Source organism: Oncorhynchus kisutch, unplaced genomic scaffold (genome assembly GCF_002021735.2).
Source record: "Oncorhynchus kisutch isolate 150728-3 unplaced genomic scaffold, Okis_V2 Okis07a-Okis12b_hom, whole genome shotgun sequence".
NCBI classification, from domain to species: domain Eukaryota; kingdom Metazoa; phylum Chordata; class Actinopteri; order Salmoniformes; family Salmonidae; genus Oncorhynchus; species Oncorhynchus kisutch.
Window position 1 is genome coordinate 12,127,503 of NW_022261984.1, and position 15,315 is coordinate 12,142,817.

A 15,315-nucleotide genomic window follows, 5' to 3' on the forward strand; every position below is an offset into this window, starting at 1 on the left:
GGTAACTTTTACAATGAACTTGTGTTTAAGAAGTGAAGGTCTATACGCTGATATGTGTGAGAACTATCGCTGCCCGGACGGAGGATTTGTGCAGTTCGCTGCACACTACGTCTTCTGTCCTCGTCCGTGTCTATTTGACGGAAGTAAAACTGGCGAAATAATATATACTAGTCTATATTTGTAGCTTATAGTCCGGGAGGAGCCAAGAGATGGGGTAAATTCCGATCAAATTACTTACAATTTCACATGGATTGATCAACTGTAGGCTACAGTTGATCGATCAATCGAATCTCATGCAAGTTCAACTCTGGACGTTAGTCGAAATAGCTCGAAAATTTACCCCGAAGCAAGTTGCCGGAGGACACACAAGACAACAGCAGACACACACACATCACTCATATCTTGTGATTCGTTTATTTAGAGCTATATTGTGGAGGGGAAAAAAGTGACGTTAGAAACGGTCTTTGAATATAAAAATCTTTGCACAAATAGACGTGTATTAAAAAAACAGAGCAATGTGGACCGGCACAAACACTATCATGATCTGGTGTGGCGATAATATAATAAAAGTAAATATGTAAAGTAGTACAATTACAACATTTAAAAAAAACACCGCGATCAATTGTAAGTCTAAAGGCCATATCTTCAAACTGTTTTACTTGTATAGTTTTCCGCAGTTATTGTTATTGCACGATTCGCTATCTTCAATAATTGAATAAATTAATGACATGACCTGAACAAAAAAGTAGTGAAAACTCGGTAACGGTCTTTACACCAACCCGGTCATTTGCGAGCGTAGTAAACGCATGGAGTGCGCAAACGAGGAGAAGGGATAGTTCACAGGGTTCGAGAAACTCATCAAAGGAGGGGAGACCTGGGACACGTTGACGTTGAAACCCAACGTCGAGGGCGTGGAGCTTTCGTGATATAGAATCGGAACTCGGACTATCCGTTGGGACGAGTGGGAAACGTTTACGGTCTCTTGATCCGCGGCCATCTGTCTCTTCCATTTGTTCCGTCGATTCTGGAACCAGATTTTCACCTGCGTTTCCGTTAGCTGGAGAGAGGTCGCGATACCTGCCCGTTCAGAACTGCTCAGGTACCGTTTCATATCGAACGTCGACTCCAACTGAAACACCTGACTCCGACTGAAAACGGTTCTAGTTTTCTTCTTCCGGATAGAGCTCGGGTCCAGAGTGGCTTCCGGGTCCGACTGATCGTCAAAGGCGTTCTGCGTCTCGTCGTTGTCCTCGGTCAGGCTGCTGTCTGCCGTTTTCCGTCCCGTTTTGTCGCTGCCTTCAGTGGGTTCTTCTGACACGTCGGAAGAGACGGAGTCTCGGTCGCTGGCTGAGTGGGAGCAACAACGGTCCTCTGAGCATCTACTGTCCTCTTTGGGATCTGTGGGGAAAAATACAACATTAATTAAATGTGAATCGAATATGGACACATGGCATCAAAGTCTGAATGATTTCAATACGCTGTTGCTGAGAACAGAAGTTGGCCATAAAAACAAAGGGGTAAAATATAGGCCTGTACCTAAAGTTAATATTTGAGCTTAATCTATGAGTTTAAAGAGTAATGGGAAGTTACTGATACAGAGATAACTGATACAGAGATAACTGATGGAGAGATAACTGATGGAGAGATAACTGATGGAGAGATAACTGATGGAGAGAACTGGTGGAGAGATAACTGATGGAGAGATAACTGATGTAGAAATAACTGATGGAGAGTTAACTGATGTAGAGATAACTGATGGAGATAACTGATGGAGAGATAACTGATGGAGAGAGAACTAGTGGAGAGATAACTGATGGAGAGATATCTGATGGAGATAACTGATGGAGAGAGAACTAGTGGAGAGATAACTGATGGAGAGAACTGATGGAGGGATAACTGATGAAGAGACAATAGGATGTAAAGATAAATGATGGAGAGATAACTGATGAAGAGACAATAGGATGTAAAGATAACTGATGGAGAGATAACTGATGGAGAGATAATATGATGGAGAGATAATATGATGGAGAGAACTGATGGAGAGAACTGATGTAAAGATAACTGATGTAGAGATAACTGATGTAAACATAACTGATGGAGAGATAACTGACGGAGAGATAACTGATGGAGAGATAATATGATGGAGAGATAACTGATGGAGAGATTACTGATGGAGAGATAACTGATACAGAGATAACTGATGCATATAAATATAGGCCTGTACCTATAGTTAATATTTGAGTTTAAAGAGTAATGGAAAGTTACTGATACAGAGATAACTGATGTAGAGATAACTGATGTAGAGATAACTGATGGAGAGATAACTGATGTAAAGATAACTGATGGAGAGATAATATGATGGAGAGAGAACTGATGGAGAGATAACTGAGAACTGATGGAGAGATAACTGATGTAGAGATAACTGCTGACCTAGGGCCCTATTCCCTAAATAGGGCACTACTTCTGACCAGAGCCCTATTCCCTAAATAATGAACTACTTCTGACCTAGGGCCCTATTCCCTAAATAGGGCACTACTTTTGACCTAGGGCCCTATTCCCTAAATAGGGCACTACTTTTGACCTAGGGCCCTATTCCCTAAATAGGGCACTACTTCTGACCTAGGGCCCTATTCCCTATATAATGAACTACTTCTGACCTAGGGCCCTATTCCCTAAATAGGGCACTACTTCTGACCTAGGGCCCTATTCCCTAAATATTGAACTACTTCTGACCTAGGGCCCTATTCCCTATATAATGAACTACTTATGACCTAGGGCCCTATTCCCTATATAATGAACTACTTCTGACCTAGGGCCCTATTCACTATATAATGAACTACTTCTGACCTAGGGCCCTATTCACTATATAATGAACTACTTCTGACCTAGGGCCCTATTCACTATATAATGAACTACTTCTGACCTAGGGCCCTATTCCCTAAATAGGGCACTACTGCTGACCTAGGGCCCTATTCCCTAAATAGGGCACTACTTCTGACCTAGGGCCCTATTCCCTAAATAGGGCACTACTTCTGACCTAGGGCCCTATTCCCTAAATAGGGTACTACTTCTGACCTAGGGCCCTATTCACTATATAATGAACTACTTCTGACCTAGGGCCCTATTCACTATATAATGAACTACTTCTGACTTAGGGCCCTATTCCCTAAATAGGGCACTACTTCTGACCTAGGGCCCTATTCCCTAAATAGGGCACTACTGCTGACCTAGGGCCCTATTCCCTAAATAGGGCACTACTTCTGCCCAGAGCCCTATTCCCTAAATAATGAACTACTTCTGACCTAGGGCCCTATTCCCTAAATAGGGCACTACTTTTGACCTAGGGCCCTATTCCCTAAATAGGGCACTACTTTTGACCTAGGGCCCTATTCCCTAAATAGGGCACTACTTCTGACCAGAGCCCTATTCCCTAAATAATGAACTACTTCTGACCTAGGGCCCTATTCCCTAAATAGGGCACTACTTCTGACCTAGGGCCCTATTCCCTATATAATGAACTACTTCTGACCTAGGGCCCTATTCCCTAAATAGGGCACTACTTCTGACCTAGGGCCCTATTCCCTATATAATGAACTACTTATGACCTAGGGCCCTATTCCCTATATAATGAACTACTTCTGACCTAGGGCCCTATTCACTATATAATGAAATACTTCTGACCTAGGGCCCTATTCACTATATAATGAACTACTTCTGACCTAGGGCCCTATTCACTATATAATGAACTACTTCTGACCTAGGGCCCTATTCCCTATATAATGAACTACTTTTGACCTACGGCCCTATTCACTATATAATGAACTACTTCTGACCTAGGGCCCTATTCCCTATATAATGAACTACTTCTGACCTAGGGCCCTATTCCCTAAATAGGGCACTACTTTTGACCTAGGGCCCTATTCCCTAAATAGGGCACTACTTCTGACCAGAGCCCTATTCCCTAAATAATGAACTACTTCTGAAACTAGGGCCCTATTCCCTAAATAGGGCACTACTTTTGACCTAGGGCCCTATTCCCTAAATAGGGCACTACTTCTGACCAGAGCCCTAATCCCTAAATAATGAACGACTTCTGACCTAGGGCCCTATTCCCTAAATAGGGCACTACTTCTGACCTAGGGCCCTATTCCCTATATAATGAACTACTTCTGACCTAGGGCCCTATTCCCTAAATAGGCCACTACTTCTGACCTAGGGCCCTATTCCCTAAATATTGAACTACTTCTGACCTAGGGCCCTATTCCCTATATAATGAACTACTTCTGACCTAGGGCCCTATTCACTATATAATGAACTACTTCTGACCTAGGGCCCTATTCACTATATAATGAACTACTTCTGACCTAGGGCCCTATTCACTATATAATGAACTACTTCTGACCTAGGGCCCTATTCACTATATAATGAACTACTTCTGACCTAGGGCCCTATTCACTATATAATGAACTACTTCTGACCTAGGGCCCTATTCACTATATAATGAACTACTTCTGACCTAGGGCCCTATTCACTATATAATGAACTACTTTTGACCTACGGCCCTATTCACTATATAATGAACTACTTCTGACCTAGGGCCCTATTCCCTATATAATGAACTACTTCTGACCTAGGGCCCTATTCCCTATATAGTGAACTACTTCTGACCTAGGGCCCTATTCACTATATAATGAACTACTTCTGACCTAGGGCCCTATTCACTATATAATGAACTACTTCTGACCTAGGGCCCTATTCACTATATAATGAACTACTTCTGACCTAGGGCCCTATTCCCTATATAATGAACTACTTTTGACCTATGGCCCTATTCACTATATAATGAACTACTTCTGACCTAGGGCCCTATTCCCTATATAATGAACTACTTCTGACCTAGGGCCCTATTCCCTAAATAGGGCACTACTTTTGACCTAGGGCCCTATTCCCTAAATAGGGCACTACTTCTGACCAGAGCCCTATTCCCTAAATAATGAACTACTTCTGAAACTAGGGCCCTATTCCCTAAATAGGCCACTACTTTTGACCTAGGGCCCTATTCCCTAAATAGGGCACTACTTCTGACCAGAGCCCTATTCCCTAAATAATGAACTACTTCTGACCTAGGGCCCTATTCCCTAAATAGGGCACTACTTCTGACCTAGGGCCCTATTCCCTATATAATGAACTACTTCTGACCTAGGGCCCTATTCCCTAAATAGGGCACTACTTCTGACCTAGGGCCCTATTCCCTAAATATTGAACTACTTCTGACCTAGGGCCCTATTCCCTATATAATGAACTACTTATGACCTAGGGCCCTATTCCCTATATAATGAACTACTTCTGACCTAGGGCCCTATTCACTATATAATGAACTACTTCTGACCTAGGGCCCTATTCACTATATAATGAACTACTTCTGACCTAGGGCCCTATTCCCTATATAATGAACTACTTCTGACCTAGGGCCCTATTCACTATATAATGAACTACTTCTGACCTAGGGCCCTATTCACTATATAATGAACTACTTCTGACCTAGGGCCCTATTCACTATATAATGAACTACTTCTGACCTAGGGCCCTATTCACTATATAATGAACTACTTTTGACCTACGGCCCTATTCACTATATAATGAACTACTTCTGACCTAGGGCCCTATTCCCTATATAATGAACTACTTCTGACCTAGGGCCCTATTCCCTATATAGTGAACTACTTCTGACCTAGGGCCCTATTCACTATATAATGAACTACTTCTGACCTAGGGCCCTATTCACTATATAATGAACTACTTCTGACCTAGGGCCCTATTCACTATATAATGAACTACTTCTGACCTAGGGCCCTATTCCCTATATAATGAACTACTTTTGACCTACGGCCCTATTCACTATATAATGAACTACTTCTGACCTAGGGCCCTATTCCCTAAATAGGGCACTACTTTTGAACTAGGGCCCTATTCCCTAAATAGGGCACTACTTCTGACCAGAGCCCTATTCCCTAAATAATGAACTACTTCTGAAACTAGGGCCCTATTACCTAAATAGGGCACTACTTCTGACCAGAGCCCTATTCCCTAAATAATTAACTACTTCTGACCTAGGGCCCTATTCCCTAAATAGGGCACTACTTCTGACCTAGGGCCCTATTCCCTATATAATGAACTACTTCTGACCTAGGGCCCTATTCCCTAAATAGGGCACTACTTCTGACCTAGGGCCCTATTCCCTAAATATTGAACTACTTCTGACCTAGGGCCCTATATAATGAACTACTTCTGACCTAGGGCCCTATTCACTATATAATGAACTACTTCTGACCTAGGGCCCTATATAATGAACTACTTCTGACCTAGGGCCCTATTCACTATATAATGAACTACTTCTGACCTAGGGCCCTATTCCCTATATAGTGAACTACTTCTGACCTAGGGCCCTATTCACTATATAATGAACTACTTCTGACCTAGGGCCCTATTCCCTATATAGTGAACTACTTCTGACCTAGGGCCCTATTCCCTAAATAGTGCACTACTTGTGACCTACGGCCCTATTCACTGTATAATGAACTACTTCTGACCTAGGGCCCTATTCACTATATAATGAACTACTTCTGACCTAGGGCCCTATTCCCTATACAATGAACTACTTTTGACCTACGGCCCTATTCACTATATAATGAACTACTTCTGACCTAGGGCCCTATTCCCTATATAATGAACTACTTCTGACCTAGGGCCCTATTCCCTAAATAGGGCACTACTTCTGACCAGAGCCCTATTCCCTAAATAATGAACTACTTCTGAAACTAGGGCCCTATTCCATAAATAGGGCACTACTTTTGACCTAGGGCCCTATTCCCTAAATAGGGCACTACTTCTGACCAGAGCCCTATTCCCTAAATAATGAACTACTTCTGACCTAGGGCCCTATTCCCTAAATAGGGCACTACTTCTGACCTAGGGCCCTATTCCCTATATAATGAACTACTTCTGACCTAGGGCCCTATTCCCTAAATAGGGCACTACTTCTGACCTAGGGCCCTATTCCCTAAATATTGAACTACTTCTGACCTAGGGCCCTATTCCCTATATAATGAACTACTTCTGACCTAGGGCCCTATTCACTATATAATGAACTACTTCTGACCTAGGGCCCTATTCACTATATAATGAACTACTTCTGACCTAGGGCCCTATTCACTATATAATGAACTACTTCTGACCTAGGGCCCTATTCCCTATATAATGAACTACTTTTGACCTACGGCCCTATTCACTATATAATGAACTACTTCTGACCTAGGGCCCTATTCCCTATATAATGAACTACTTCTGACCTAGGGCCCTATTCCCTATATAGTGAACTACTTCTGACCTAGGGCCCTATTCCCTATATATAATGAACTACTTCTGACCTAGGGCCCTATTCACTATATAATGAACTACTTCTGACCTAGGGCCCTATATAATGAACTACTTCTGACCTAGGGCCCTATTCCCTATATAATGAACTACTTCTGACCTAGGGCCCTATTCCCTAAATAGGGCACTACTTCTGACCTAGGGCCCTATTCCCTAAATATTGAACTACTTCTGACCTAGGGCCCTATTCCCTATATAATGAACTACTTATGACCTAGGGCCCTATTCCCTAAATAATGAACTACTTCTGACCTAGGGCCCTATTCCCTAAATAGGGCACTACTTCTGACCTAGGGCCCTATTCCCTATATAATGAACTACTTCTGACCTAGGGCCCTATTCCCTAAATAGGGCACTACTTCTGACCTAGGGCCCTATTCACTATATAATGAACTACTTCTGACCTAGGGCCCTATTCCCTATATAATGAACTACTTTTGACCTACGGCCCTATTCACTATATAATGAACTACTTCTGACCTAGGGCCCTATTCCCTATATAATGAACTACTTCTGACCTAGGGCCCTATACCCTATATAGTGAACTACTTCTGACCTAGGGCCCTATTCCCTATATATAATGAACTACTTCTGACCTAGGGCCCTATTCACTATATAATGAACTACTTCTGACCTAGGGCCCTATATAATGAACTACTTCTGACCTAGGGCCCTATTCCCTATATAATGAACTACTTCTGACCTAGGGCCCTATTCCCTAAATAGGGCACTACTTCTGACCTAGGGCCCTATTCCCTAAATATTGAACTACTTCTGACCTAGGGCCCTATTCCCTATATAATGAACTACTTATGACCTAGGGCCCTATTCCCTATATAATGAACTACTTCTGACCTAGGGCCCTATTCACTATATAATGAACTACTTCTGACCTAGGGCCCTATTCACTATATAATGAACTACTTCTGACCTAGGGCCCTATTCACTATATAATGAACTACTTCTGACCTAGGGCCCTATTCCCTATATAATGAACTACTTTTGACCTACGGCCCTATTCACTATATAATGAACTACTTCTGACCTAGGGCCCTATTCCCTATATAATGAACTACTTCTGACCTAGGGCCCTATTCCCTATATAGTGAACTACTTCTGACCTAGGGCCCTATTCACTATATAATGAACTACTTCTGACCTAGGGCCCTATATAATGAACTACTTCTGACCTAGGGCCCTATTCCCTATATAATGAACTACTTCTGACCTAGGGCCCTATTCCCTATATAATGAACTACTTTTGACCTACGGCCCTATTCACTATATAATGAACTACTTCTGACCTAGGGCCCTATTCCCTATATAATGAACTACTTCTGACCTAGGGCCCTATTCCCTATATAGTGAACTACTTCTGACCTAGGGCCCTGTTCACTATATAATGAACTACTTCTGACCTAGGGCCCTATATAATGAACTACTTCTGACCTAGGGCCCTATTCACTATATAATGAACTACTTCTGACCTAGGGCCCTATTCCCTATATAGTGAACTACTTCTGACCTAGGGCCCTATTCACTATATAATGAACTACTTCTGACCTAGGGCCCTATTCCCTATATAGTGAACTACTTCTGACCTAGGGCCCTATTCCCTAAATAGTGCACTACTTGTGACCTACGGCCCTATTCACTGTATAATGAACTACTTCTGACCTAGGGCCCTAGTCACTATATAATGAACTACTTCTAACCTAGGGCCCTATTCCCTATATAATGAACTACTTCTGACCTAGGGCCCTATTCACTATATAATGAACTACTTCTGACCTAGGGCCCTATTCACTATACAATGAACTACTTTTGACCTACGGCCCTATTCACTATATAATGAACTACTTCTGACCTAGGGCCCTATTCCCTATATAATGAACTACTTCTGACCTAGGGCCCTATTCCCTAAATAGGGCACTACTTTTGACCTAGGGCCCTATTCCCTAAATAGGGCACTACTTCTGACCAGAGCCCTATTCCCTAAATAATGAACCACTTCTGAAACTAGGGCCCTATTCCCTAAATAGGGCACTACTTTTGACCTAGGGCCCTATTCCCTAAATAGGGCACTACTTCTGACCAGAGCCCTATCCCCTAAATAATGAACTACTTCTGACCTAGGGCCCTATTCCCTAAATAGGGCACTACTTCTGACCTAGGGCCCTATTCCCTATATAATGAACTACTTCTGACCTAGGGCCCTATTCCCTAAATAGGGCACTACTTCTGACCTAGGGCCCTATTCCCTAAATATTGAACTACTTCTGACCTAGGGCCCTATTCCCTATATAATGAACTACTTCTGACCTAGGGCCCTATTCACTATATAATGAACTACTTCTGACCTAGGGCCCTATTCCCTATATAATGAACTACTTCTGACCTAGGGCCCTATTCACTATATAATGAACTACTTCTGACCTAGGGCCCTATTCACTATATAATGAACTACTTCTGACCTAGGGCCCTATTCACTATATAATGAACTACTTCTGACCTAGGGCCCTATTCCCTATATAATGAACTACTTTTGACCTACGGCCCTATTCACTATATAATGAACTACTTCTGACCTAGGGCCCTATTCCCTATATAATGAACTACTTCTGACCTAGGGCCCTATTCCCTATATAATGAACTACTTCTGACCTAGGGCCCTATTCCCTATATAGTGAACTACTTCTGACCTAGGGCCCTATTCCCTATATATAATGAACTACTTCTGACCTAGGGCCCTATTCACTATATAATGAACTACTTCTGACCTAGGGCCCTATATAATGAACTACTTCTGACCTAGGGCCCTATATAATGAACTACTTCTGACCTAGGGCCCTATTCACTATATAATGAACTACTTCTGACCTAGGGCCCTATTCCCTATATAGTGAACTACTTCTGACCTAGGGCCCTATTCACTATATAATGAACTACTTCTGACCTAGGGCCCTATATAATGAACTACTTCTGACCTAGGGCCCTATTCCCTATATAATGAACTACTTCTGACCTAGGGCCCTATTCCCTATATAGTGAACTACTTCTGACCTAGGGCCCTATTCCCTATATATAATGAACTACTTCTGACCTAGGGCCCTATTCACTATATAATGAACTACTTCTGACCTAGGGCCCTATATAATGAACTACTTCTGACCTAGGGCCCTATATAATGAACTACTTCTGACCTAGGGCCCTATTCACTATATAATGAACTACTTCTGACCTAGGGCCCTATTCCCTATATAGTGAACTACTTCTGACCTAGGGCCCTATTCCCTAAATAGTGCACTACTTTTGACCTACGGCCCTATTCACTGTATAATGAACTACTTTTGACCTACAGCCCTATTCACTGTATAATGAACTACTTCTGACCTAGGGCCCTAGTCACTATATAATGAACTACTTCTGACCTAGGGCCCTATTCCCTATATACAGTGCCTTGTTCTTCATGATGCTCTCTGCGCTTTTAACGGACCTCTGAGACTATCACAGTGCAGGTGCATTTATACGGAGACTTGATTACACACAGGTGGATTGTATTTATCATTATTAGTCATTTAGGTCAACATTGGATCATTCAGAGATCCTCACTGAACTTCTGGAGAGAGTTTGCTGCACTGAAAGTAAAGGGGCTGAATAATTTTGCACGCCCAATTTTTCAGTTTTTGATTTGTTAAAAAAGTTTGAAATATCCAATAAATGTCGTTCCACTTCATGATTGTGTCCCACTTGTTGTTGATTCTTCACAAAAAAATACTGTTTTATATCTTTATGTTTGAAGCCTGAAATGTGGCAAAAGGTCGCAAAGTTCAAGGGGGCCGAATACTTTCGCAAGGCACTGTAGTGAACTACTTCTGACCTAGGGCCCTATTCCCTATATAATGAACTACTTCTGACCTAGGGCCCTATTCACTATATAATGAACTACTTCTGACCTAGGGCCCTATTCCCTATATGGTGAACTACTAGTGACCAGAGCCCTATTCCCTATATAGTGAACTACTAGTGACCAGAGCCCTATTCCCTATATGGTGAACTACTAGTGACCAGAGCCCTATTCCCTATATAGTGCACTACTAGTGACCAGAGCCCTATTCCCTATATAGTGCACTACTAGTGACCAGAGCCCTATTCCCTATATAGTGAACTACTAGTGACCAGAGCCCTATTCCCTATAAAGTGAACTACTAGTGACCAGAGCCCTATTCCCTATATAGTGAACTACTAGTGACCAGGGCCCTATTCCGTATATAGTGAACTACTAGTGACCAGGGCCCTATTCCCTATCTAGTGCATTATTTTAGACCAGGGCCAAATTCCCTATCTAGTGCATTATTTTAGACCAGGGCCCTATTCCCTATATAGTGAACTACTAGTGGCCAGAGCCCTATTCCCTATATAGTGAACTACTAGTGAACAGAGCCCTATTCCCTATCTAGTGCACTACTTTAGACCAGAGCCCTATTCCCTATATAGTGCACTACTTTAGACCAGAGCCCTATTCCCTATCTAGTGCACTACTTTAGACCAGGGCCATAGGACTCCAAAGTATAGGGAATAGGGTTCCATGGGATATAACCTTGTGCCTGTACGGCTGTTCTGAAGACACCAAGACCCCTGTTCCCTGGGGTCATCCACTCGGAAAACTAATTGCACTCTTGAGCCTTTAATGAGTTTGGAATGGCTGCAGAGAGAGAGACAGAGAGAGAGAGAGGAGGCGAAAAGAGAGAGGGGGAGGGAAGAGAGAGAGAGAGAGAGAGAGGGGGGGAGGGAATAGAGAGAGAGAGAGAGAGTGAGACAGAGAGAGAGAGAGAGAGAGAGAGACAGAGAGAGAGAGAGGAGGCGAAAAGAGAGAGGGGGAGGGAAGAGAGAGAGAGAGAGAGAGAGGGGGGAGGGAATAGAGAGAGAGAGAGAGAGTGAGACAGAGAGAGAGAGAGAGAGAGAGAGAGAGAGAGAGAGAGAGATCCAAACATGAGCTCACTGCTTCTGTTAGTTTTACCAAATGAAGCAAACAGGGACCTCGTTGACCCTCCAGGGGACACTTCCCTCTATCAGTAGACTGGCTGACCAGACAGGACCAGGGGACACTTCCCTCTATCAGTAGACTGGCTGACCAGACAGGACCAGGGGACACTTCCCTCTATCAGTAGACTGGCTGACCAGACAGGACCAGACAATCCCAATATGGCATCCTATTCCCTATATAGTGCACTACTTTTAACCAGGGCCTGTGGCACCGAGTTTGGTCTAACGTAACAGGTCAGGTCGCAGTTCTAAATGAGATCTTGTTCTCAACTGGCCTTCCTGGTTAAATAAAGGTGAGAATTATTATTTTTTAAATAAAATAGAGCTGATAGGGGGCCATTGGGCTCTGGTCTAAAGTTGTGCACTATATAGGGAATAGGGCTCTAGTCTAAAGTAGTGCACTATATAGGAAATAGGGCTCTGGTCTAAAGTAGTGCACTATATAGGGAATAGGGCTCTGGTCTAAAGTAGTGCACTATATAGGGAATAGGGCTCTGGTCTAAAGTAGTGCACTATATAGGGAATAGGGCTCTGGTCTAAAGTAGTGCACTATATAGGGAATAGGGTTCCATTTGCTATCCGACCTATAGTGACAGGCAGTGTGCGTAATTAGAGATATAGGCTAGTCATGATGCGCGATAGGACTATCACGACACACGATATAGACGTAACATATAACACATGTCGGCGTAACATGATACGCCGACATGCATGGCAGACATGTGGTTAAACCTCCTTGGCAGGTCTCCCTGGTAAAAAAAAATATGTTTTTGTTTTTTTACCTCAATGGGACTGATTAAATAAAGGTTATTGTGAGATGTTCTTGGCCCTAGATGTAGACTACAGGCCTAAAACCTCGTGTTGTTATAGCCTAATATAACTGGGCCATTCAAACCCTTCGATCGCAATGAGAAGCTGTTTGTTATTTTCACAGTATAGACTATCCTACCAGCTTCGGTCATGCAGTCAAAGATAATTACAGGAATATTTATCTTTTTTAAATTTTACCTTTATTTAACCAGGCAAGTCAGTTAAGAACACATTCTTATTTTCAATGACGGCCTGGGAACAGTGGGTTAACTGCCTGTTCAGGGGCAGAACGACAGATTTGTACCTTGTCAGCTCGGGGGTTTGAACTCACAACCTTCCGGTTACTAGTCCAATGCTCTAACCACTAGGCTACGCTGCCGCTAACGGAATACAGACAGATTACTGTATTGCCCATACAGTCACATTTAAACGATGTCTGTTTTGGGCATTTTATTTACAATGGAACTCATACAGTAGATTCGATTATGCCGTTAAAATCAATTAAACACAACTATTTATCCAATAAAATAAAGATATAGGCAACTTACTGTTGGACCTTTTGAGACTGAGTGGTTCTACGTTAACGGCTGCGGCTTCTCTGTTCTGTTCTAACTGCGAGTGTCTCCGGGGGGAACCCTCGGCGCCGTGGCCGGAGCAGGCTGCCACTTGACCGGCCACTTGGCTGGGGTGTCCCGCTAAGACTCGGCTAGAGTAGACCCGCTCATTCCGCTCCATACTCTCCTCCGCGGTCCTGCTACTATACTGGCTGTTGTTGTTGTTGACCTGTCCGTTGAAATACGTTGACTCTCCATTCTTCCTCGAGCCGAGTAGGTTTTCGATGTAAAACGAGGAGACTTTTGACGGTGTCGAAGCCTGAGTGTCTGTCGCCTTGTCGTGCATGATGTTTTTAAATGAAAAACAAATGCAAATCCCTGGCCACTCAAACAAAACAATTACGACGGGTCCTCCTGCGTCCGTCCAAACCTTCAATACAGTTGACGACGAGCACGTGTGTTCTGTTACTCCGCACAACAAAACTGTTATTTTCGTTGTTGTTGATGTGTGTCCCGGTCGGATCTTTAAAGCACCATCTCAACCGGGTTTCTCCATTCTCCCCTGTTTAGAAATGATAAATCCTCATCACCGAAACGTGGAAATCGTTACCAGGGCGGCCCTGGAGCTCCGTGGCGCCAGCACAGCACCGGGCAGAGACCGGAGAGGTTGTAGCCTACAGCGGGGAAGCGAGTCAAGACAAACGGTTGACGAGCGGAGGGTATACGCTGATTGGACAAGCCACAATATCAAATGGGATGACTCCAGGAGAGCAGAGAGAGGTTTCCGTCGCAAATGGCACTCTATCCCTTACACAGTGCACTACTTTTGACCCTAGCCCTACAGACCCTGGTCAAAGGTAAGCACTATAAAAGGAATAGGGTACCATTTGGGACGGAATCGCCTCTCGCCTCACCTCAGCTACTGCTGCAGGCGCGCGTGTGTGTGTGTGCCCCCCCAAACCCCCCCAGTCATTCAGTGAACGAGCCTTTATTTGGGTCAATTAGGAGGCAAATGAAAATACAGGAAGAGAGAGAGAACACAGTCCTCCTCCTCCTCGCGGGTCCCATATGGTTCCACAGCGCTGCACGCGGAAAGGAAGAGCCGTCTGTATCTACTACTGTACATACACCACCGCCTATCGGCTAACCGGGAAAATGCAGTACGTTGCTTGACATGTAGGCTCTAAAAAAAAGGGACTCTAAAATCATCATAGTTAAAAATTAAAAATAAACAACAACTTAGAGCCCATTTTCTTGTAGACGAAAAACGCGCTGCGTATATCTCTGCGTATATCTCTGCGTATATCTCTGCGTATATCTCTGCGTATATCTCTGCGTAAGCTCTGCATATAGCTCTGCGTATATCTCTGCGTATATCTCTGCGTAAGCTCTGCATATAGCTCTGCGTATATCTCTGCGTATATCTCTGCGTAAGCTCTGCATATATCTCTGCGTATATCTCTCTGCGTAT

At 43.4% G+C, this 15,315-nt stretch overlaps 1 protein-coding gene across 1 annotated transcript; it reads right to left on the reverse strand.

Annotated features, from left to right (window-relative positions):
- Positions 1-391: 391 nt before the first annotated feature.
- On the reverse strand, positions 392-14,857 carry LOC109886618 (homeobox protein HMX1-like). The gene is made up of 2 exons (XM_031814986.1): positions 13,839-14,857; positions 392-1,398 (listed from the first exon to the last, which is right to left on the reverse strand). Exons 1-2 carry the CDS (start codon positions 14,188-14,190, stop codon positions 770-772), a joined length of 981 nt encoding a protein of 326 aa, XP_031670846.1. The 5' UTR covers positions 14,191-14,857; the 3' UTR covers positions 392-769.
- Positions 14,858-15,315: the final 458 nt, after the last annotated feature.

Bases quoted from the DNA above. Each gene is read 5' to 3' on its own strand.
- LOC109886618 (XM_031814986.1), bottom strand. From the start codon at position 14,190: ATGCACGACAAGGCGACAGACACTCAGGCTTCGACACCGTCAAAAGTC. The intron at 1,399-13,838 runs GTAAGTTGCCTA...TTTTCCCCACAG, and splicing joins CAGTCTCAAAAGGTCCAACA to ATCCCAAAGAGGACAGTAGA.